At 45.8% G+C, this 21,167-nt stretch overlaps 1 protein-coding gene across 4 annotated transcripts; it reads left to right on the top strand.

Moving 5' to 3' along the window:
• The first annotated feature begins 694 nt into the window (after positions 1 to 694).
• On the top strand, positions 695 to 21,047 carry PRR7 (proline rich 7, synaptic). Of its 4 annotated transcripts, none has more exons than XM_039356695.1 (4): positions 695 to 843; positions 2,899 to 2,967; positions 18,802 to 19,755; positions 20,313 to 21,047. In XM_039356695.1, the coding sequence occupies exons 3-4, from the start codon at positions 19,422 to 19,424 to the stop codon at positions 20,699 to 20,701; spliced, it is 723 nt and encodes a 240-aa protein (XP_039212629.1). In that variant the 5' UTR covers positions 695 to 843; positions 2,899 to 2,967; positions 18,802 to 19,421; the 3' UTR covers positions 20,702 to 21,047. The 4 variants fall into 4 exon arrangements, with proteins under 4 accessions (XP_039212629.1, XP_039212632.1, XP_039212630.1 ...); XM_039356696.1 differs by lacking the exon at positions 695 to 843 and adding an exon at positions 872 to 1,051; XM_039356698.1 differs by lacking the exon at positions 2,899 to 2,967 and having other exon boundaries at positions 705 to 843.
• Positions 21,048 to 21,167: the final 120 nt, after the last annotated feature.

The following is a 21,167-nucleotide window of genomic DNA, read 5'->3' as shown; positions in this document are numbered from 1 at the left end:
GAAGGCAGCCAAGGTGGAGGCAACGCAAAGTTGACGTTGTCTACATGCCAGCTGCTCTTATCTCATGCGGAACAGGTGGCTGGGTCTGTTTTGCTTTTATTGTTAACACGTATTTTTAGAGCGGTTTTCTCTGCTTCGTTTCCCATCAAGGATCACTCGACTTCGGAGGTTTTAGAAAGGCGAGAAATCATGAATCATTAAAAGTCATACGCTTGAGAAGGCCTGCCCTACCCCAGGGCGAGCAGGGGCCAGGGAACGGAGAACTCATCCCTTTGGGGTGTCTCCACGCCGGGAAGAGGCTGCCAATCCCGAACCTTCCTAGTTGCTTGCTTCCACACACACACACACACACATACACCCCAACCACCTTTCCGAGAGGATGAGCCTGTAGGCGCCAAGGTGGGTCGGAGCCTGCAAAGGTAGCAGGCGGCGCTCCTGGAGCGGGGCGCGGCTCTCCGATCTGCCCAGCCCCGTTTCTTGTCTCTCGCCAGCCGTTGATTTGCAACGCGGGAGGAGGGGTTGATTGGTTATTGCGCGGTTGGGACCGGGACTGTTTTGAACAAGGGCTGGTCGCAGGGGTAGGCAACCTTGGCTCTTTTATGACTCGTGGACTTCAACTCCCAGAATTCCTGAGCCAGCATGGCTGGCTCAGGAATTCTGGGAGTTGAAGTCCACGAGTCATAAAAGAGCCAAGGTTGCCTACCCCTGCTGGTGGCTTGATCGGGATGGAGGTTACGGCGGTGTCTGGAGTGGAAAGAAGCCCTGAGAGCGGGATTGGCGCAACAAGAGGCTCGCCCAGGATCCGGAGAGTTTCAGTTCATCCCGGGCTTTTATGCGACTTCGGTGAGTTCTCGTCGCCTTTCCACCAGGCGGTGCTGGGCTAAAATAAAAGCGAAGCGGTTCGCCTCCTGACAATCCGCTTCTCCGGGCGTGCTGGCGAGGAGGACCCTGAGCTTCCTCCCTTTCCACCAACTCGGACCCTTCTTTCCTTTGGAACCGTTGGCTTACCCAAAAGGAAAGAAAAGGCTGGAAAAATAGAGACATCTAGTAGGTAAGATCCGAAACACGGGAGAAAGAACCGACTTGGATCACAGAAGAATCTTTTGCCACGCTACAACATTGGTTCAGGAACTTCGGGACAGGCTACTCCAAGATCCCTCCTTTCTCGCCTGGTGCCACCCCACCCCACCACCCCACCCCCGACTTGAGGCTGCAAAGGCTGCGGCTTCCGACCGACGTGCCTTCGCAGAAGCCAGCCCCACCTTGGCCTGCGTAGAAATACCCCAAGGAGAGAATTTCCCAATCTCCCAAAGGCCATGTGTTCCATTGTTGCAACGTCCTTGTCCTAACGACGTATTTCGTAACCTTGGCCCTGCCCGGCTTCCTGTCTTTTAAAGTTAATTGTTTTCTCGAGGGAGCGGAGAATCCGAGTTGGATGGCTTGGCGCCTGTTTTTGATACCGCCACGCGCGCGAGGACGCACGCAGACCCTGGGAATTGGGCCTCGCGGTGGGGATCGCGGGGGGGTGGGGTGGGGGTAATAGGCGAGATGAATTGAGGCTACGGGGCGACACGCGTTCCAACGTATTTCCAACTCAGCGCTCAGCTACTCGGCTTCCCCCCCCCCAGTCACAGCTCCGCCTCTCCGACCGAGAACAGGCTACGTGGGGTAGAAGGCTGTCTGCTGAATTCTGGATACATTTATACTGACTTCAAATCTGCCACCTGCGGTTGAAAAAAAAAAAGTGATGATGGAAAAAAAAAATGAGGACCAGATTGGCTTCCTTGCTTAGTAACAGAAGCAGCAGCAAAGCGGGTTCTTTCTTTTTATGGGTGCTTTAACCTTCCAAGAGAAGACAATCAGAGTTTAGTGTTCTCACTCAAAAAGCTCCTGCTAAAAACAACCAGCTACAGTCCAGGGGTAGTCAACCTTGGCTCTTTTATGACTCGTGGACTTCAACTCCCAGAATTCCTGAGCCAGCTTAGCTGGCTCAGGAATTCTGGGAGTTGAAATCCACGAGTCATAAAAGAGCCAAGGTTGACTACCCCTGAGCTACACTGAGCTTTGACTGAGCTCTCTCCAAATCAAACCCTGGGGTCAAACTGCAAGAATTTGAGGAACCATAAAAGGCCAAGTAGGGAGCTTTGAAGGATTGCTTCTTTCACCTTATGCAGGGCATGTTTTAGCCATATGTTTAGAAGGCTTGAGCTTTTCCATTGACAGTTGTTCAAAAGACAGACCAGGTGACCCCCAAAATGGGGTTCAGTCAAGAGGCTGTTGTGATTATTGGGACCTAAAACTCTGATCCCTTTAGATTCAACTGGCCTTATGCTACTTAGCATAAATGCTACCTAGAACTGGCTTAGAAATCCAATTTTCTTTGGATTGCCCCTACTTTCCTTTATGACAGAGCCTCCCAAAGGTTCTTTGAGAATGGAGCCATTAAACCCATTATATGCAAGCCCCACTTTCCTTTTCAGCATCCCTCCAGGCCCTCAAGATTGCACTGGCGTAATTCAAAAGTGTTTTACAGAATAACTATTTGATTTATACAGCTGCCCGTCTCACCATGGCAACTCTATCCTCTACCATTGAGTGGAAAAAATAAGAAGAAATCTTTCCAACCCCACCCCACCTCCCCAAAAAAATGCAAAGAGGAAAGGGGGATCAAATATCATGGCTCTGCCTGTTTGCTAAACTTCATTAGTAAGAGATTATATCAATTTGTGGTTTCCCCTGGCTGATATTTTTTAAAGAAAGCAATTGACCCTTGAACATGTAAAGGTTGCTCATTATTCCATTAAGCCGAGACCAGGCAGTCTGGCCATTCCAAGGCTCAGTGCAAACAGTTGGCTAAGATAAAGATTCAATGTGCTTCTCTGGCCTTTTGCTTTCCAGGGGATGATCTGAAGCCTGTGGGCTACATCCTCCAGGCCACATTTTTTTGCACTTCTTTTCAGGAGACTGGTAAGTGCAGTTTGTTATCTTGGGAACTGTTGCTATAGAAACCGGCAGAGGTGGGAGGATTTTTTTTTTTTTCAGTAACAGGAAAAGGGGGCATTTTAGGTAAAAAAAAATCCTTTGGATAATCTCTACTCTGGAGCATTGGCATAGCTAACAACAGTGGAGAGCTGACTCCAGTATCCAGCTTTGGACCCTTGACCTCCCAGCTTGAGAGGGAGGGAGAAGCCATCTGTCTGCAACTAGTAATCAAGACAAAATGGCACTGTTTGTTTCATCTTTCTTTACTCTTTACCAAATCTTTCTCAGAATGCCACTTGCAGTGACCATGATGCATCAGATATCTGAAGAGATTCAACATAGGAAGCTGTCAGAAATCCAATTAAATAATAATAATAATAATAATAATAAAGTTGGAAGGGACCTTGGAGGTCATCTAGTCCAACCCCCTGCTCAGGCAGGAAACCCTATACCATTTTGGACAAATGGCTGTCGAATCTCTTCTTAAAAACCTCCAGTGTTGGAGCATTCACCGCTTCTGGAGGCAGGCTGTTCCATTGGTTAATTGTTCTAACTGTCAGGAAGTTTCTCCTTAGTTCTAGGTTGCTTCTCTCCTTGATTAGTTTCCATCCTTTGCTTCTTGATATTACAGATTAGTACTGACTGGCAAGAGTTCTCTAAATATTTAATCTACCCTCCGTGTACTTCATTTTCACACGGGAGTATATTAAGAACTTAACCTAGGAACTTGTACCTTTAAAAAATAGTATGGTACCATTTGGCATATCCTTAAGATCGTACAATCGTGTGTTTGAGACAAGGGTATCAAGCAAGACAAAGACAGCATGCCCCACGTATCCTGACTCCCCCTCCCCCCAATTTTCTTATTCACTAAGTTGTACTCTTGTTGTTAAGGATACCCTAACTGTCCATTCGTTTCTCAGTCAAATATAATCTCATCTCTCAGTCAAAGGACTGTTGTGGCAACGAATACAGATCAAGTTACAAATAATTCTCGGTGAAGGAGTGCTGGGATCAGAAAGCCTATTGGTGGTAAAAGTTCTTGTAAATATTGCAGTGAACTAATCACCTAAGTGCTTTCCTGGTAAGCAGTTTACATTAGCTTAGTGAACTGACCAAATGGGTTTTTATAGGCAGCGGTCATCAACATGGAAAACGTTTTCCATATCTTCTTTCTCACCTTGAAAAGCACAGTGACACTCAAAGCAATATCTGCTCGGAAGATTTCAAAGGATATTGAGAAATAGTGCAGAAGATAAGTAATCAAGTGTACCCATAAAAAAATGCGAAGTATCCAGCAAGGAATCTGCAAACAATATAGAATCTGTTGCTTCTATATTAGCTATATGCTTATAATTCTAAAGGAAATCTGCTCTGATTTAGCTAATGCTAACTGAGGAAAACAAAGAACTAGAACTAAAATAATGTTATCCCAATAAATATTTCTCCCTATGCTTTATTATCATACATCTGTTGGATATATAGTATATGATATCAATATATGATCATATTTGTTACTGATCTTAGTTCCAAACTTGTAACAGCTAATAGTATTTTGTATTTCTTGAAATTTGGTGATTGGCTTAATTTGCTGTCATGAGTGAACATGTAATCAGTGATCCTATGCTCACTTTCTGTTTCTTTTTAATTTGATTTTTCTTCTTTGAACACGGATGGGCCCTTCACATGTCACTGGAGGCACTGCCTAATTCACCTATATGGTTAGGCCACCCATGAACAATAGTCAATATGTGAACATAAAACAAACTCTCATCTCAGTACAGTGTGAAATAGTAACAATGGCAGCCCTGGGGATGTACAGATTTCTACACCCACAGAGTAAAAGGGACTTAAGCAAAAGGGAATGGAAAAAGAAGTATTCATCGTTAAGTATGCATGTAATATATTATGTGCATGCTGTGGACTTAAAGTGGTGGTGTAGGTTCTCTCATTTTGGTTTATAGTGTTGCTCATCATTGAAACAATATGGTTCTTGTACACTCCAAAACGCTTTTTATTTTTTGGGAGGTACAAAAATCAAGTGAACAGGATACTGGACAATTGAGTTTGAAACAAGCTGCTTCCAGAATGATTGTGCCAAATGTGTCAAAAGTGTTTTGCTATATTTTTAGAGCCATTGTGATTTTCCATAAACACGATGGGGAGAAATGCTGTCCCGCCTCAGGATAAACTGTTACAAGTGAGAGCCCCTCCTGTAAATTCAAAGGGTGCCTGTGGAAAGCCCCCCTCCCCCCCCCACACACGCTTGGAGAATGTTACCTTCTGGTGCTTGGTTAGATAATCTATGACAGGTCCAACCACGGCCATTTTGCAGGAGACTGCCGAACAGTCACTTTCTCTATTGTCATTCCTGGAATGAGGTCAAGTGCTGAAGTCACGATTCGGATGATTACAATGAAGATGTGCCGATTCTATGGCTGAACGGTGCGTTATTGGCAACCACACTCAAATGCTGGAAATAATCTTCGTTTAATGGTATCTCAAATGATCTTCTCTTCCCTCTGACTTCTGTTTGGACTTTGGCTGTACTACCCTTGTGTCCCTGCGACAACCTGATGTGTTACTTTCCTGGGACGAGCTGTAGGAGGTTCCTTTGCTGGGCAAGCGATGCTCTCAGCTGTTGCTAGGAAACACTTTTCATCTTGCATAGCACACATGGCTGATAGCAGCACTTTTTCTTGGATGCTCCCTCCCCTTTCTCAGCTCTAGCCTTGGTTTATGCAGTTAAGCTGCCTGATTTTTAAGCAGGAGAAAGTAGCAGTCATAAATGCTGCAGTGCTAAGCAGAGCTCCACAAGCCCAATTCAAAATACGAGATGGTGTAGTACAGTGGTTCTCAACCTGTGGATCAGGACCCCATTTGGGGTCGAACGACCATTTCACGGGGGTCGCCAAACAACGCAGTCCGCCATTTTTTTCCCCTTTTCCTTAGCTGTGCTACTCCCTTTTATTCTAATGGCTTTTGAAAACCAATAGAATAGACTCTCTTGAATAGAGTCTAATTCTATTGGCTTTCAAAAGCCAATAGGAATTGTCCAGGCTGTCTCTGCCCTGCTGAGCCCGCCAAAAGTCCCATTCTGCAAACGGTGCTGCACCAGATGAGTAATCCTCGACTTACGACCGGTTGAGTAGTCCTCGACTTACGACCGGTTGGGAGTCGCGACATTAAAAATGTTGAGAACCATTGGTGTAGTACAATATCTTGGGTGGATCCAGATTTGAACTATGCTTAGGGTAGACCAGCCAAATCAACAGAACGTAGACTTGTCCCTTAGACCTGTCCCACGCATTTCATTGGCCCTGTGGTCCACTTGAGAAAAATCTAGATACAACTTGCTATCTTCCTGAATCTTAGTCCAATTTTCCCTTCCCCTGTTCCATTTAGCAGAAGCAAAGCTTTTTATCAGGTCCAGGTAGCCTCCCATTCAAAGTACCATCAGCTCTGCTGCTCATGCAAAACAAGCAATGGTATACAAAGGTACAAATGCTTCAAGTGACACAGGAGGCTTCTGCCCCCACATCTGAAGGGAAGCATGAATTGGTAGGAGAAAACACGGCCATAAACTGGACCCAAATATGATCTCTCAAAGGGTGATGTGATGCTTTTTTTTCAATAGCTGACATTAGAGGACATATCTTTTTCTTTTTTTTTAACCCTGGAGTGTTTTGTGTTACCAGATGGTGTAAGCATTTCTCAGTGTACCAAAGTGAATAAAAACAAAGTAGGCTAAAGTCATTTAGGAGTAAGCCACTTTTGCTCAAAAATGGGAATCCACAAGTGTCTATTCCAGTAAGAAAATAATGTTTTGTAGTTAGTGCTGAGTAAGTTCCTACCCACACAGAGGAAGCGCTATTCTGGGTCACATTCCACAGAGGGCAATACCCACAACACAAAGGAGCTGACTCACGACAAGGAACTGTATGCTCTGTCCCATGCAGCATGTGGCTTTTGAGATTCTTAGTCAGCCCATTCATGAAAGGAGCCTATGGCAAAGGTGGCATAGGTCAGCACTGTTATCCAATGAATTGGGAGACATAGAACAAGAATGTATGTCCCCTTCTTTCATTTACAGTAGCTCCCCACTTGCACACATAAGCATATGTTACACAGTTGCAGTTCATACTGCTGTGGGGAGCCTGAAGCTGGCAGTGAAAGTCATCCCCAGAACTGTCTATGGAGATTCTCAGTCATCCAAGTTATGGTTGTCCCAAAGATGCTTTTTCAAGAGACAACTGGACTTCCTTGTTTTTCTTTGAAGACATTTTGCTTCTCATACAAGAAGCTTCTTCAACTCTGAGTGGATGGTGAGGAGTGGGAGGATTTATATTCCTGGCAGACAGCAGGTCATTTTAATTCTTTTCGAGAGTTGTTGAGGCCACTTGGAGGTGTTGCCAGGATCACCTGAGTAATGCAAATGAGTGTGGAGCCTTCTTGGAACTGCTGAAAGGACTGTGTGGTAGACTGGAGATAGATGATGTCATATCCTTCCCCCTCTGTTGAGAGAGGGCTGTTCAGTTTTGACATAGATGGACTCTTTGACTCCTCTTTCAAGCCAGACACCCACTTGCACTACTCAAGTGACCCTGAGGACATAGATAAACCTTCAGGTGGCCTCAACGACTCTCTAAAAGAATGCAAATGACCTGTCTGCAGGGAATATAAATGCTGCCCTCCCCACCATCCAGTCAGAGCTGAAGAAGCTTCTTGGATGAGAGGCAAAATGTCTTCAAAGAAAAACAAGAAAGTCCAGTTGCCTCTTGAAACAGCACCTTTTGGATCCCCAGAACTGGCAAGTTCCAAAGATTCATAAAGAACCAGCTAGATCTGTTTTTCACAAAACCTTCATTAACAGCACTGATTGGCTGACCTCTACCTTTCCACCACAAAAAGTGGAAAATTTTAATAATAGTTTTGATTTAGATCAGGAAACAGCCATGTCACTAACACATGAGAAACAAAGCTATTGCACAGGGCAGCAGCTGGGCCAGTGTCAACAGAAAGAGGATGCAGCAAGCACAAAGAGGGAGACAGGAGGGTAGAAGACCGTTGGGCAAGGATGCAGTTGGGGACTTTAGTTGCTGTGTCAATATGGGGAGGTCAAGGAATGCCAGCAGTCACCGATCTCAAGTGACAGAGCACTGGGCCCTGATCTCCATTTCTTCTGGGGTGTGGAATTCAGGACCCTCAGGCTAACAAACTGGTATACCCCCTCGTTAGAAGTTGGTAGTTTGGTGTGATGTGCATCATCCACATCATGAAGATATTGGCCAGCTCTCACAAGAATATTCACTGTGTAAGGGAAGCAGGAAAGCAGCCAAATGTTACAGGCAGCCTGGCTGTTCTTAGTCTTCACGTGGTTGTTACACCTTTAAACTGACTGTGGGCCTACACTGTCCTTTTCTTTAGATAATGGTAAATCAGGTTCCAATGTTTTTGCTTTGTATCTGCCTTGTACTGAGGTGTAAAAACCTGCCCCCTTAAATCTCTTTGACAGGCCCATGATAGCTTTCCAAGGCTTTGCCAAGCAAGCACGACACTTTTCAATAGCAACTACTGAGGGGTGGTTTTGTATGTTTCTCTGGGTTCTGTCGCCATGGCAGCAGCACAGAGAGGCCTGCAGGCAGCATTGTCATTCTAGAGAAGGGGGCTTCCTTCTCGGCAGTCAGGAATGGCAGCTGTCAGCTCTGCTGAGAACATATAGATGGGGGGGGGGGAGGAAGCCACAGACTGCTCGCTCCACCCTTTCATAGAGCCATAGGGTGGGTAATTCCTCTGCATCTCATAATGGGCCCCCCAAGGAAGGAGGTCTTTAGGGGCAAACACATCATCCCCTAAATTGGGGCCTTCTAACTATGTTCATTACAACTCCCATGAGCTACAGTCAGCGGCTACCAAGCCATTCAAAGCATTTACAGGTTAGTCCTTGTTTATTTAGTCATTAAACAAAGTGGTCACTAAGTGAAATCACCACTGTGTTTGTGATCTTACTTCAGCTTTCCTTTGTTTTACAGACTTGTGGAGGTTGGAAATGTGAGGATTGGCCATAAAGTTGCTTTTTTGTCATCATCATGACTGTGAAAGGTCACTAAACAAGGACTATCTGTACTTAACTCTAGAGTCTGTCTGGTTTCCCATTATGGGATGGCATACCCTTGGATAAAGGCCAGACTGTTGCACCTCCTCAGGCAGGGAAAGCAGGGTTACAAGGCACCTTATTTGCTCTACTCTGAAGGAAGGACAGGAAAGCCAGACTAAGGACTGCCCTTCCATTTTCATAGAGGCCCCATTGCTACAGCCATTCTGTCTCTGACAGGCAACTTTTGCACTGGGATTCATTGAAAGAAAAACTGGTAAAGGGAGGGAATGCATATGGCTCTACTAGTTGTAGTGGCTGAGGCTGATCTTACACTATTTTTAAGGAGACAAAGACCACTACACCTTTCATAGTTCTTTAAGAAATAGCTCCTTTAGATAGCACAAAGGTAGTTGCTGAAATTTTCAAATTACAAATGGAATCATATGGAATCATTAGCAAAGTATGTTAGGTGCCAGGTGCCTATAGAGTTTCAGCCAACCTCCTCCTCCTCCTCCTCCTATCTTCCTTTTCTCGTGGAAAATAATCTCTGTCCTGGTCAGTGTTGTGTGGTCATCACTAATCAGGCTTAGACTTTATTGGATAGTTTCACAATTGGACGTGTAGGTGGCTTTTTCTCAGTGGTGTGGTTGTGTTTTAGCACAGGCAGAGGAAATTCTCCCAAGCTTGCTTGTGCACGGATGGGGCAGTCTTGGTTCCCTAAGGGTCACAATAGATAGAACTACTGCAGGAACATTTTCCTCCGAGGCTCTCAGAGTTCACGATCCTCAGCCTATGCCCGGCATGCTCATGAGGAGACCGTGCCCGTTCAGGTGACAGGACTTCCCCACAGCTCTAGCGCTCCCCCCTCCCCCCCATTCAGCTCTCCTCTATTTAGCGGCACAGACTCTAGGAATAGCTCTCATTCTGCGTCTATGTGGAGGGTGGCGGAGAGGAAGGGTGGGGGAGAAGGCGGCTGTGAATCAAGACCTCCATTCCCGGCACTATTCTTGGCTCGGAAAGCGGGGAGGGATAGCGAGCACGGATTTCTCTGTGGGGGCTGAAATCGAGCCTCGTGGATTATCGTCGGAAGCCTTTTCCGCTCTGCCCCCCCCTCCCCTTTTCCCCGCTGCCCTGGCGTGCTACCCGGTGTCAAGGGAGGCCGCATTCGTGACGTTGAGGCCCGCCCGGATCGGGGGACCGGGGGGGGGGAGGGGAACGATCCTAAGGGAGCCAAGAGAATTTCGGCAGGAAACTCCGATCAGGAGCCTCCGGGATCGTCGCCCAGGATCAAGCCGTGGCGGCCGGGCTCGTGGCTGGCTGGGTGGGTGGCTGCCAGGTGGCTCGCTCGGTTCGACGCCTCGCCCGCCACTCCCTACCCAAAGGATCTCTCCCAGGGAAAGCCCTGCGAGCCCCCCGAACTGGGCAGGAAGCGACTGGAAACTGCCGGTGGTGGTGGTGGCGGCGGCGGCGGCCGAGGGTGGAGCCAGTGGGCGGGGCTGGCAGGGAGCGAGCTAGGCAGGAGCCAGAGAAAGAAAGAGACGCGTGAGCGCTCGCAGCGCAGAGGACAAAGAGAGAGAGAGCCCGGCACCGCCCGCGTGGAGGCTGCGGCGGCGGGCCATGGGCAAGGCGGGAGCGGGCCAGCCTCTCGGCCCCCGCGCTCCCTGATCTCTGCTAGGTTGCGTGCCTGGACTGAAGGCTGGGGGATGGCTCTGCAGCCGTCGAGATATGGGGCTCCTACGAGCGACCCCTGATTTCGGCGCTGGAAGAAACGGTGAGGAGGAGAACGACCTTCTTCCGCACGAGAAGGAAGGCTGGGGCTAGGGCGGGCGCCGTCCTCCTTCTAGGGGCTCTGCGCCCCTGCTCTCTGCCCCCCCACACACATACACACACATTCTTCCCCGAGGCTGTCCTCGACTCTCCATGTGCCGGTGTCAGCCCTAAGAGCGTTTTCCCGTGCCAAGCGACTCGGACCATCTTCTGGAATTGGGGAGTCGTTGCCTCCTGGTGTTTGGGCACCTGGGGACTTGGCACAGGTTGGGATCGTGGCAGCATTTCCTGTGGCTGGCAATGGACTTGCCAGGTGGCGATTGGCAATATATGGGGGAGGAACTCAACGGGGGGGGGGTGGGAGGCAGCAGAGGGAAGCTTAGCGCGTTCTCGTTTGCTTGTGGGAGCGCGCGCTGGGCTCTGCGTTTCGTGTGTGTGTGTGTGTGTGTGGTGTGTATACGCGCAAATGTGGCGGCTTCGCGGCGCAAGAAATCTAGGATCAGTGTGTCTCGGGCAGCTAAGAGGTGGGGGTTGTAAAGCGTGGGCGACACCGGTACAACACAACAGTAGATTGAAGAGCTGGTCTCTGTGCATCACAGATCAGGAGAATTGGTGGAAATGCAGACCGGGGGTGGGGTGGGGGGGGAGGGTGGAGGGGGCCCTACTTACGCCCAGTTGCCTTCTCTGAATGGAGACCAAGAGGTTTTCCTACCTATATCGTCCGCAGCCTTGATTGTCCCAATGCTGTGTTTGGGAGAGCTTAAAGTTAGTAGAAAAGATGTTTTGGGAATGGGGGTGGGTGGGTGAGCAGAATTCCCATTGTATTCTTTTTTTTTTTCTTTACTAGGAGAGATTAACCACATTCAGGAGCATGGCCTTTTCTCAACCCTCCTGCTTCTTCAAGACACATTTCTGCATACAGTATCCATACCAAGCAATGGATCTTTAATTCCTTTTCATAGCATGTAGTCTTGTCGGCTAAACCTGCCATTCCAGGTTTAGTTTTTTGTTATGAACCATTTGTTCTCATCTGGCTCCAGGTTTATGGAAAACAACGAAAGAGGAAAAATGCCTCTGTGCAAACACCTTTTAACCTCCAGGGCTGCACTAGGACATAATTGAGGGAGCAGGTACAGTAGGGCAGGAATGGCTCTTTCCCTTTGAGGCAGCAAGTGCTTCCAGAGAATCCCTTTAAGGGACTGGCGGTGTGCTTCCCTGACTTCCTTGCCTACATGGTTATCTCCCTGAAGTCTCCCAGAATCAAGCTTGACTTGAAGGAGACATCAATGTATGTGTATGCGATGGTGGCGAGGTCTAACAACAGTGTCTTTCTGCTGAGTTTTTACCTTGAGTCTGAATCCTTGCCAAATTCAAGGCAAGGATTTCACCTTCATTGCAGGTCTAGAAGAGAATAATTTAAATCAATCTCTGCTAGTCTCTGAGATAAGAGTGAGGGGTGATTAGTTCCCAGTCTGTCTAGACGTCCACAAAATTGTCCTTTACTCCCCCACTTCCAAATCTAGGAAAACATCTCTATTTCCTTGCCTGTACACAAGGAAGGTTAGAACGACAGGCTTGGATGAACAAAGCTAATACGTGAGGGTAAGCCACAAGAAGAATCTGGAGCAGGGATTGAGGATTCAAGATAACTGCACTAAGGCAGCCCAGAAATGAGCTGTAAGGCACTTTATCTCCAAAACCAGCATTCAGCCTGACCCCATGTCAGAAGCTATAGAGCTAAGCGGACACACGATTTGGCCTCACAAAGGAGAAGAAAGGAAGTTCCCTTATCAAGAGCCACCAGAAGTTCCAGCTGTAGGTCAGAGGCCTCTGTTCTGGCTGGATTGATGAGGGTCTTATCTCTTGCTAAGCCGTCTGTGCTTTGAGGCATAGCTGTTCAGGTAGACCAGTCTTTTGATGCATTGCTTTTAACTCTTCCACCAGCTACAGCCATTTTCTATTGCTTCCCTTTGATACTAGCTTGCATTAGGCCAGATTCGTGCTAAGAAAAAAATCTGTGCCAAAATGTGCTAAAACATTGACATTTATGGTCATGATATGGTGCTGGAATCTGCAGCGCCCAGTACAGGCGTCCCTTTTATTTGGGAGTGGGTACAAGGAGAGGTACTGAACTGAACTCTTAGTTCTGCACAATTCCTATTAGAAGAGTCACTTTTCTCACACAACACAGAACATTCATAACAGACTCGTTTTAAAAATCCATATGTATGAAGAATTAAAGCACACATAATATGTATTACTGTATCTAAAGTTCAGTTAAATTTAGCTGTTCTGGCCTTTTCTGTTGGCAACAATATTTCTGCTAGTTTCCTGAACTCCCAAATTCAGTAGAATATAAAAGCAACTGCTGGCATTGCTTTGGAAAAGCTTTCATGCTCATGACATCACACACAATTGCCTTATTGTGAACCCACAAAATTATCAAGACCATAATCCAGGGTCAACTATCTTGTATCCTGCTTTATGGCATCTGTAGTTGGAATTTTTGTGTGGAAGGTACTAGAAGGCCAGTTAAACCGATTCCTCCCACTGAGTGCAGGACTATTAGTACATTTCCGACACATGAACCATTCAGCATGTATTTGAAGACCTTCCACGAAGGAGAATTCCAACAGTTCATGTGGCAGTCTGTTCCACTGTTCTTTCTGATGTCTAGCCTGAAATGGCTCCCAGTAATTTTAACCCATTGATTCTGTCCTCTGGAGCATTAGAGAATAAGTGCAGTCTTTCAACTTTGTGACATTCCTCAAGTAGTTGTGTATTGTTGTCATATCTCCTCACACTTGTCTCTTCTGTAGGCTAAACATACCCCATTAATTTAACTGTTCCCCTTAATTAATTAATTTAACTATTGGGCTTTGTTTTCAGACCTCTGGCCTCTGGACTTGTTCCAATTTGTCATTGTGCTTTTTCAATTATGATGCCTATGATGCAATTATGATGTCACATATTTTCTCTGTATATTTTATCTTGTTCTAGTCCAGGGGTAGGCATGGCTGGCTCAGGAATTCTGGGAGTTGAAGTCCACGAGTCATAAAAGAGCCAGGATTGCCTACCCCTGGACTAGTCTATTTTAATTGGGATTGTCCTGTTCCTATATACTAGAGGAGAATATTCAGAACAATCTTATACTGTAAGCTCTTTAGCTTTTTTTATAAGGACCAAATATGCTCACAGGAAGAATATTTTTCTGCTATTAACATCTTGTCTTTGTTTCAGTTCTTGACATTCTGTACTTAGGATATGATTGAAACTCTATACTTTTCCCCCAAACTGGTGACCAGAGCAATGTGCCAAACCAAGATTTACATAAGATAAAAGCAAAGAGTGAGGTTTATTTTAACAATTTAAGAGTTTCTGACAAAGAAAAACAAATTTTTCAATTTGCGCATATCTGCTGTATAAAACAGGAATGTTTGTCTATCTGTTCTCTATCCAATTTTATTTGCTGTCTTGACTAAATAAATGTTATTGAATAGTAACATTTGCTGAAGACAGGTAAAATCATAATTCGCTTTGGCTCAGATGGACGTTTTATACTTTGCTCCAGTGTATTGTAAAAATGAAAATAACATGTTGAAAGGAATCACTGGAGAATCACAAAGCTAGCAGAATATAAAATTCCAAACAATACAGGATACTGTTTTAAGTCCAGGAAATGTTGACATTTAAGAATTTTCTAGGAAAGAAGCTTTTCTGTGATCTGCTAAAATGTAAAAATATTAAGTGTGTTGGCAAGGAGTTCTAGGACAGGGGTTGTCAACCTTGGCTCTTTTATGACTCGTGGACTTCAATTCCCAGAATTCCTGAGCCAGCTAAGCTGGCTCAGGAATTCTGGGAGTTGAAATCCACGAGTCATAAAAGAGCCAAGGTTGACTACCCCTGTCCTAGAAGATGGTATCCTAGTACATTTGGAGAGGCCCAAATTAGTGAAGCTGTTCTTATATAAAATCGCCCATCACAAACTTTAATTTTAAGGGTAACATATTCTGTAATGTTGATTTATCAATTTAAAATTGTGTTTGTGAGCCATGGGGACCTCAGCAAAAATGAAGTACTGTAGACATACAAGATTGAAGCCAGTTCACATTTTCTATTTTATGGATTAGTTTGGGTTCTGAAGATTTGGGATACAGTAGTTTAACCTAAATGGTAATAAAGTTTGGGGGAAGGGAATAGTTCTCTTTTGAGGTGATTGATCTTTTTAATGCTTCTGAGTGACTGTGATTAAAGAGGCAGAAGAAGCTATGTTCATTGGTAGGCACAGATGCAACCTTGCATTCAGTTTTCCTTATGCATTTTCTATAGTCGTCCTTTTGACTTTGTAGATACAAAAATTTGGATTAATTAGCATTCAGAATCTTTCTGGGTTTTTATAGCTTATCAGCAAAGTAGAAAACCTATTTGGGTCTATTTTTAGAATTTGTCTCAAATAGGGAAGCTATAGCTTAAAGGTAGCCTGAGATCTTGGATTAGCTTGTGGTTGGGGGAGTTTGTGGATCTTTGGACACTTTCCAAAATTTATCTTTCTGTCTAGTTCCAAGGCCTTGGAGTCAGAACTTCACTTGCTTTTGTTTCTAGCCTCACCAACAGGTGGACTGTGGACTTCAACAGAGATAGAGCTGATTTTAACATGAAAGAGGTTTCCACACAGGTAGAATTTCTACAAAGGCTTCAGTTAATTTTTGTAACTGAATTTGATTAAAGGTATTATTAATTTTTGATTGGCTTAGGTTTTATTAAAGTATCAAAAGCTATTATATAAACAGCTCTCACATAAGGGCATTTTCAAAATGTATGCACTTAATTGTGCTATTGGTTGTATTATTAAGCCATGTAATTCAATGTTAAGGTGAGACAGTGACCCAGTTCTGTGGTAAATCTAGTGCCTATACAAGATATTGAAAGGAATTCTGTCATTTGTACTATTAATACATCTAGAGGGTGCCAGTTAGGAAAACAACAAAGAAGTGTGTGCCTGAGGGATTGTAAAACTAAAATCATAAGAGTTGAAAGGATCCATTTAGATCATAAAATCCAACCCTTTGCTCAGTGCAAGAGTCCCAATTAAAGCATTCCCACACATTACTGCTTAACCTCTTTTTGAATGATCCCTTGGTAACTGGTTTCAGTATTGAACTGTTCTTACTACTTGGAAGTTTTTCCTAACATTCAATTGGAATATGTCTTCTTGTATCTTACTCCTTTATGCCAAATACTACACTCTGGAACAGTAATGGATAGGTTCTGAATTTGTGTAGGATGTTCTTTTCAGATATTTGAAGGCTGCTACCATAACCCACCTCCTGCCGTCTCTTCTCAAGACTCAGTTCCTTCGTCTCATCACAGGCCACTATTTCTGCCCCCCTTTTCATCTTTATTGCCTTTTGCTGAACGTGTTCTATTTTGTATGAATACTCCTTGAAATATGATGCCCAGAACATGAGATATTTATTATTTGAGATGGGATTTGATAAATGCAGAATAAAGTGGAATTATTACTTCTTAAAATGTGGAAACTATACATCTGTTTTTGCAGCCTAAAGCTTTATTTGCCTTTTGTCGCATCTCCATAAGACTGCTGACTCTTAGTCAAGAATTACTCTAAAGTATTTTTCACAAACACTATTGCCATGTTAGGAATTGCCCATTCTATGTATTCTATGTGTTGGATTCTTATTTCCTAAGTGGTAACTTTTCATTTTTCTTCATTAAATTCCATTCTTTGACTTTCCAGCCGATTTGACTTTCTCTAACCTACAGTATAAAGATTCTAGGGTTTTTGTTTTTTCTTCTAATTTAATTGCCTGCAAATATAATAAGCATTTCCTTTACCTCATCCAAGTAGTGAAGAAAAATGTTGAAGAGATTAACCCTTGTGCCCCTCCACCTGATATTTTCCTCCTGTTGATGAAAAACTGTCAAAGAGCATCCTTTGAGTGTGATTTTCAGGACACCTGTGAGTTCAATTGTCATGTCATCCATCCCACACTAGACGAAGTCCTATGGTAGCACTCCCTCAATTTCTGAGACCATGAAAAGCTGGCAGTTGTCTCCGGTACAAGTGCTAGAGAAATCTTCTATTTCACATGTGCTTCTGAAAATATGGGCTGAGAATTTCTTTTTCCAAAATATTCTTTAAAATATGTATATTTGGCTGGGAAGTAGAACAGCTTAGTTCTGAGCAACTCGGGACAAGAAGGAAAAGAATATGAGGTGAATGGCAATGCTAACAATTGTGAGGGTTCTTCCAAATGAAAGTGTCCAATTCTTCTTTAACGCCTTTGTTACCAAGCCGCAAATAGCACTAATATTCCCACTTGGGTGTAGGAATAGTACACTGAATAAATCTTGGCAATTTAGGCTTACATACCATGTGGCAGCCAGGCTTTGAGGGTGAAGCTGTGAAGTGTGTGGGTGGAAGGTTGTTGGTGAGCGGGGAAGCTGGCTGCCAATGCCATCAGGAGAGGTGAGGCAGCATTTTGGTGCTCAGGCTTTGTCCATAGAACTAGATTGTTTCATAATTTTCTGAAGCCCTTTTTCTCATCCTGGGTCCATGCATGCCAGACAGCGTAGCTCATACTGTCCCTGACACTCATCATCTTTATAGTTGTAGCAGTGGGACACACGGTCTTCCTCAAAGACCACAAACCATCCAAGACTCTTGTGTGAACACAGATAACGATGGGTATATAGTGGAAGCATAGAATTGGGTTGCGGATTTGAGCAAGGCTGACATCTTTCTGGGGCTGCTTTAGGTGAGGAAGACGGAAGACCTGAAGACTGACTGAGCTAAGTGCCTCTGTCTAATTGAGCAAGAAGCTTTGCATTCTTCCCTGTATGTGCTTGAAAATACAGAGATCATACTAAGACAGTGGTTCTCAACCTTTTTAATGCCGCGACACCCCAACTGGTCGTAAGTCGAGGACTATTCAACTGGTCGTAAGTCGAGGACTACTCAACTGGTGCAGCAGCGTTTGCAGAATGGGACTTTTGGCGGGCTCAGCAGGGCAGAGACAGCCTGGACAATTCCTATTGGCTTTTGAAAGCCAATAGAATTAGACTCTATTCAAGAGAGTCTATTCTATTGGCTTTCAAAAGCCAATAGAACAGTGGTTCTCAACCTTTTTGATGCCGCGACCCCCAACCGGTCGTAAGTCGAGGACTACTCAACCGGTCGTAAGTCGAGGACTACTCAACTGGTGCAGCACCATTTGCAGAATGGGACTTTTGGCGGGCTCAGCAGGGCAGAGACAGCCTGGACAATTCCTATTGGCTTTTGAAAGCCAATAGAATTAGACTCTATTCAAGAGAGTCTATTATATTGGCTTTCAAAAGCCAATAGAATAAAAGGGAGTAGCACAGCTAAGGAAAAGGGGGAAAAAATGGCAGACTGTGTTGTTTGGCGACCCCCATGAAATGGTCGTTCGACCCCAAATGGGGTCCCGACCCACAGGTTGAGAACCACTGCGATAGAATAAAAGGGAGTAGCACAGCTAAGGAAAAGGGGGAAAAAATGGCGGACTGTGTTGTTTGGCGACCCCCGTGAAATGGTCGTTCGACCCCAAATGGGGTCCCAACCCACAGGTTGAGAACCACTGTACTAAGACATGGTTTTAACTTATTGAATAAGCTGCAGTGGTTGGGTTCACGCAGTGCTCTACAGTATGTTGTAAATGATATGCAGCAAATAAATCCACACACTACAATAATCCAGAACCAAGCAAGCCACCTACAGTAACTGTATAATGTAGTCCTGCTATAATGTTTTCTTGTTTTGGGGAGGAGGGTGCCTGCACCCTGGGTACAGTTGTGCTTCCTTCTGTGAATTTACACTGAATTGCTCACTAGGAAAGTGGTAGCAAATCTAACATAGGCTCTGTGAATGTAAAACTTGTATATCTCTCTGACCAGCATTGTCTGTCTGTTTGCAGAGAAAGCGTTCCCATCAGCACTGCCGTCAGTTCTCCAAAGCCCTAACCTAGCAATGGGAAGAAGTTGGGCTGGGTGCTGGTGTTACTGGTCGTGTCAGCCCAAATATCCAAGAACTTGGGCAGTTGAGGAAAAGAGCAATGGTTGTGTCCATGAACTTTCCCAGCATTCTCCTTTCCTCCATTGGGCTCCTTTAGGGGCAAGAACTCCTTCTTCTTCTTCGTGAAAGGCTCAAGAGTTGGTCTTTGCATCTGGCGAACCAATTCCATGGCCACAACTGCCAAGGGCTTACAGAAGACTGTGTGAGTGAAAGAGTGGCAGCACTCAGACCTCGGATCCCACCAGCACTGTCCCAGACTGAAGTAGCACCTGGATTTCCGGTCTGTGCCATAGAGCAGGCCAGGGAGACTGAGGAACTGTTATGGCCCCATCGGCATGAATAGGTTGCAAGGAAGGCAGAGACAGTTTCACCTGCAGAAGTAAGCCTTTCCTTGCCTCTTTGCAGAAGAGACCTGAGAAAGTGAGATCTTTCTTTCCCTCCAAGCTGGATCTAAGAAGGACTTTAAATTCAGAGCCTGTCAAGAGAAGTCTCTGAGGCCCTACCCTAGTTCCCAGAGTAAAGATGGTGATGTCCCACGGCACCTACACCTTCCTCACCTGCTTTGCTGGCTTTTGGCTTATCTGGGGGCTCATTGTGCTGCTGTGTTGCTTCTGCAGCTATCTGCGACGACGCATGAAACGGCGACAGGAGGAGAGGCTGCGGGAGCAGCACCTGCGCACGTTGGAAATGGAGCCCTTGCATTACGAGGGCTATGGGGGCCCTGCCTATGGGGGCCCTGCCTATGGGGGAGGTTACATCAGAAGCCCACCAGGCATTCCTGTGCCCCACCGACTCCGCATTGAGCCCCACCACCCTCACCACCTCCCGCCCCCAAGGCCTTGGAGCTGTAGGCATGGTAAGAGCCAGAAGATGCCCTTGTGATGACTTCTTAAGGGGTGAAAAGAGGGTTGCCATGCCAGATTCAGAGGGAGGCCTAGAAGAGCTGACACTAACCTGAAGGCATGTACTCTCTTCAGTTAGTGCAATATGGGTTTTATGCTGCTGGCTTAAAACCCGTAAGTTAGCCATACTTGTCTTTTGTAGCAGAGGGATATAAATCTCCCATACTCCACCTAATTTCAGTTCCTTTCTTGTGGAATGGGAGGGACTCTGGGATAGTTCAAAGGGTTAAATCAGTCTGATGCCCCATGTGTGAAGATGCTTCTTGAAGAGGAAAGCTGGATAGGAATTTCCTAATTCCCCCCCCCCCTCCAAGTGCCTCAGCTATAAGAGGATCTTGCTATAAAAAAGTTGAAGGAAAGGAGGGGGAATCTTCCTCCAGCCTTTGTTCCTACTTCCTCCAGTATTGCTATAGAGAGCTTATTTACTGAAATCCGAGTCGGTGGGCATGATGGTAATGTTACCAATGCAACTGTTGCTTCCACTCAACAGCTGTGATCACTTTGCTTGCAGAGCCAGACCCATCTAAGCCTCCATGCTATGAGGAAGCAGTGCTGATGGCTGAGCCACCACCACCGTACAGCGAAGTCCTGACAGACACACGTGGCTTGTATCGCAAGATCAACGCCCCGTTCCTGAGCCACGAGCAGCCAGAGAAGCAGGAGCAGCCGCCCAGCTATAAGCCCCTTTTCCTGGATCGGGGCTACGGCTCAGCCCTCCACCTGCCAAGCTCAGCCAGCCAGGGCCCTACCTGCACCAACCTCTACTTGGAGTCAGAGCATTCACAACGTATCTTCCCAAGCTGGACAGACTCTGAACTCAGCACCAGAGACAGCTACGAGTCCGGGCCCTGGCATCTGCCCGTCTCAATGCCTTTATTTGGCAGGACTACGGCAGTGTAGCATGCCATATTGCGACCTACGTGGGACTCTGGTTGCTGCATGGGTCTGAGCAGCCTGTTCCCTTGGCCTGGGGGAGCCACCAAGTCCCGTAGTCCAAGCCTTCCAGACGTGTCTGGGCCACAGTCTTCACAGCGCAAAAATCCCCGTTGCAACTGACCTCTTGGCCAGGGCGAGAGTGGGGCTGGTCTCCCCATCTCAACCACTTCCCTTTCTCTGGGCCCACTACTGGCTCTGTTGGTGCTGACTGTAAGGGGGGGCCTCTGGCTTGGCCTAAACTTCGTTTCCTATCTTTGTTTGTTACATTTTGACAACAATAAAGTTTGTGGAACCTGATTTATTACAAACCTGGTACTAGCTGCTTGAGTCTGTGCACAAGCAAAGGTGGATGTGGTTTCCTTTTAAAGCAATCCCCATGTATAGTGGTACAAAGTGAAGCAAGCCCATGCCTCCCAATCCAGAGACCCAG

The sequence above is a fragment of the Crotalus tigris genome, unplaced genomic scaffold (assembly GCF_016545835.1).
Source record: "Crotalus tigris isolate CLP2741 ecotype Arizona unplaced genomic scaffold, ASM1654583v1 scf7180000018829.1913635, whole genome shotgun sequence".
NCBI lineage: Eukaryota > Metazoa > Chordata > Lepidosauria > Squamata > Viperidae > Crotalus > Crotalus tigris.
Note: the sequence above shows the minus strand (reverse complement) of the source record. Positions and strands in the feature narration are given on the sequence as shown.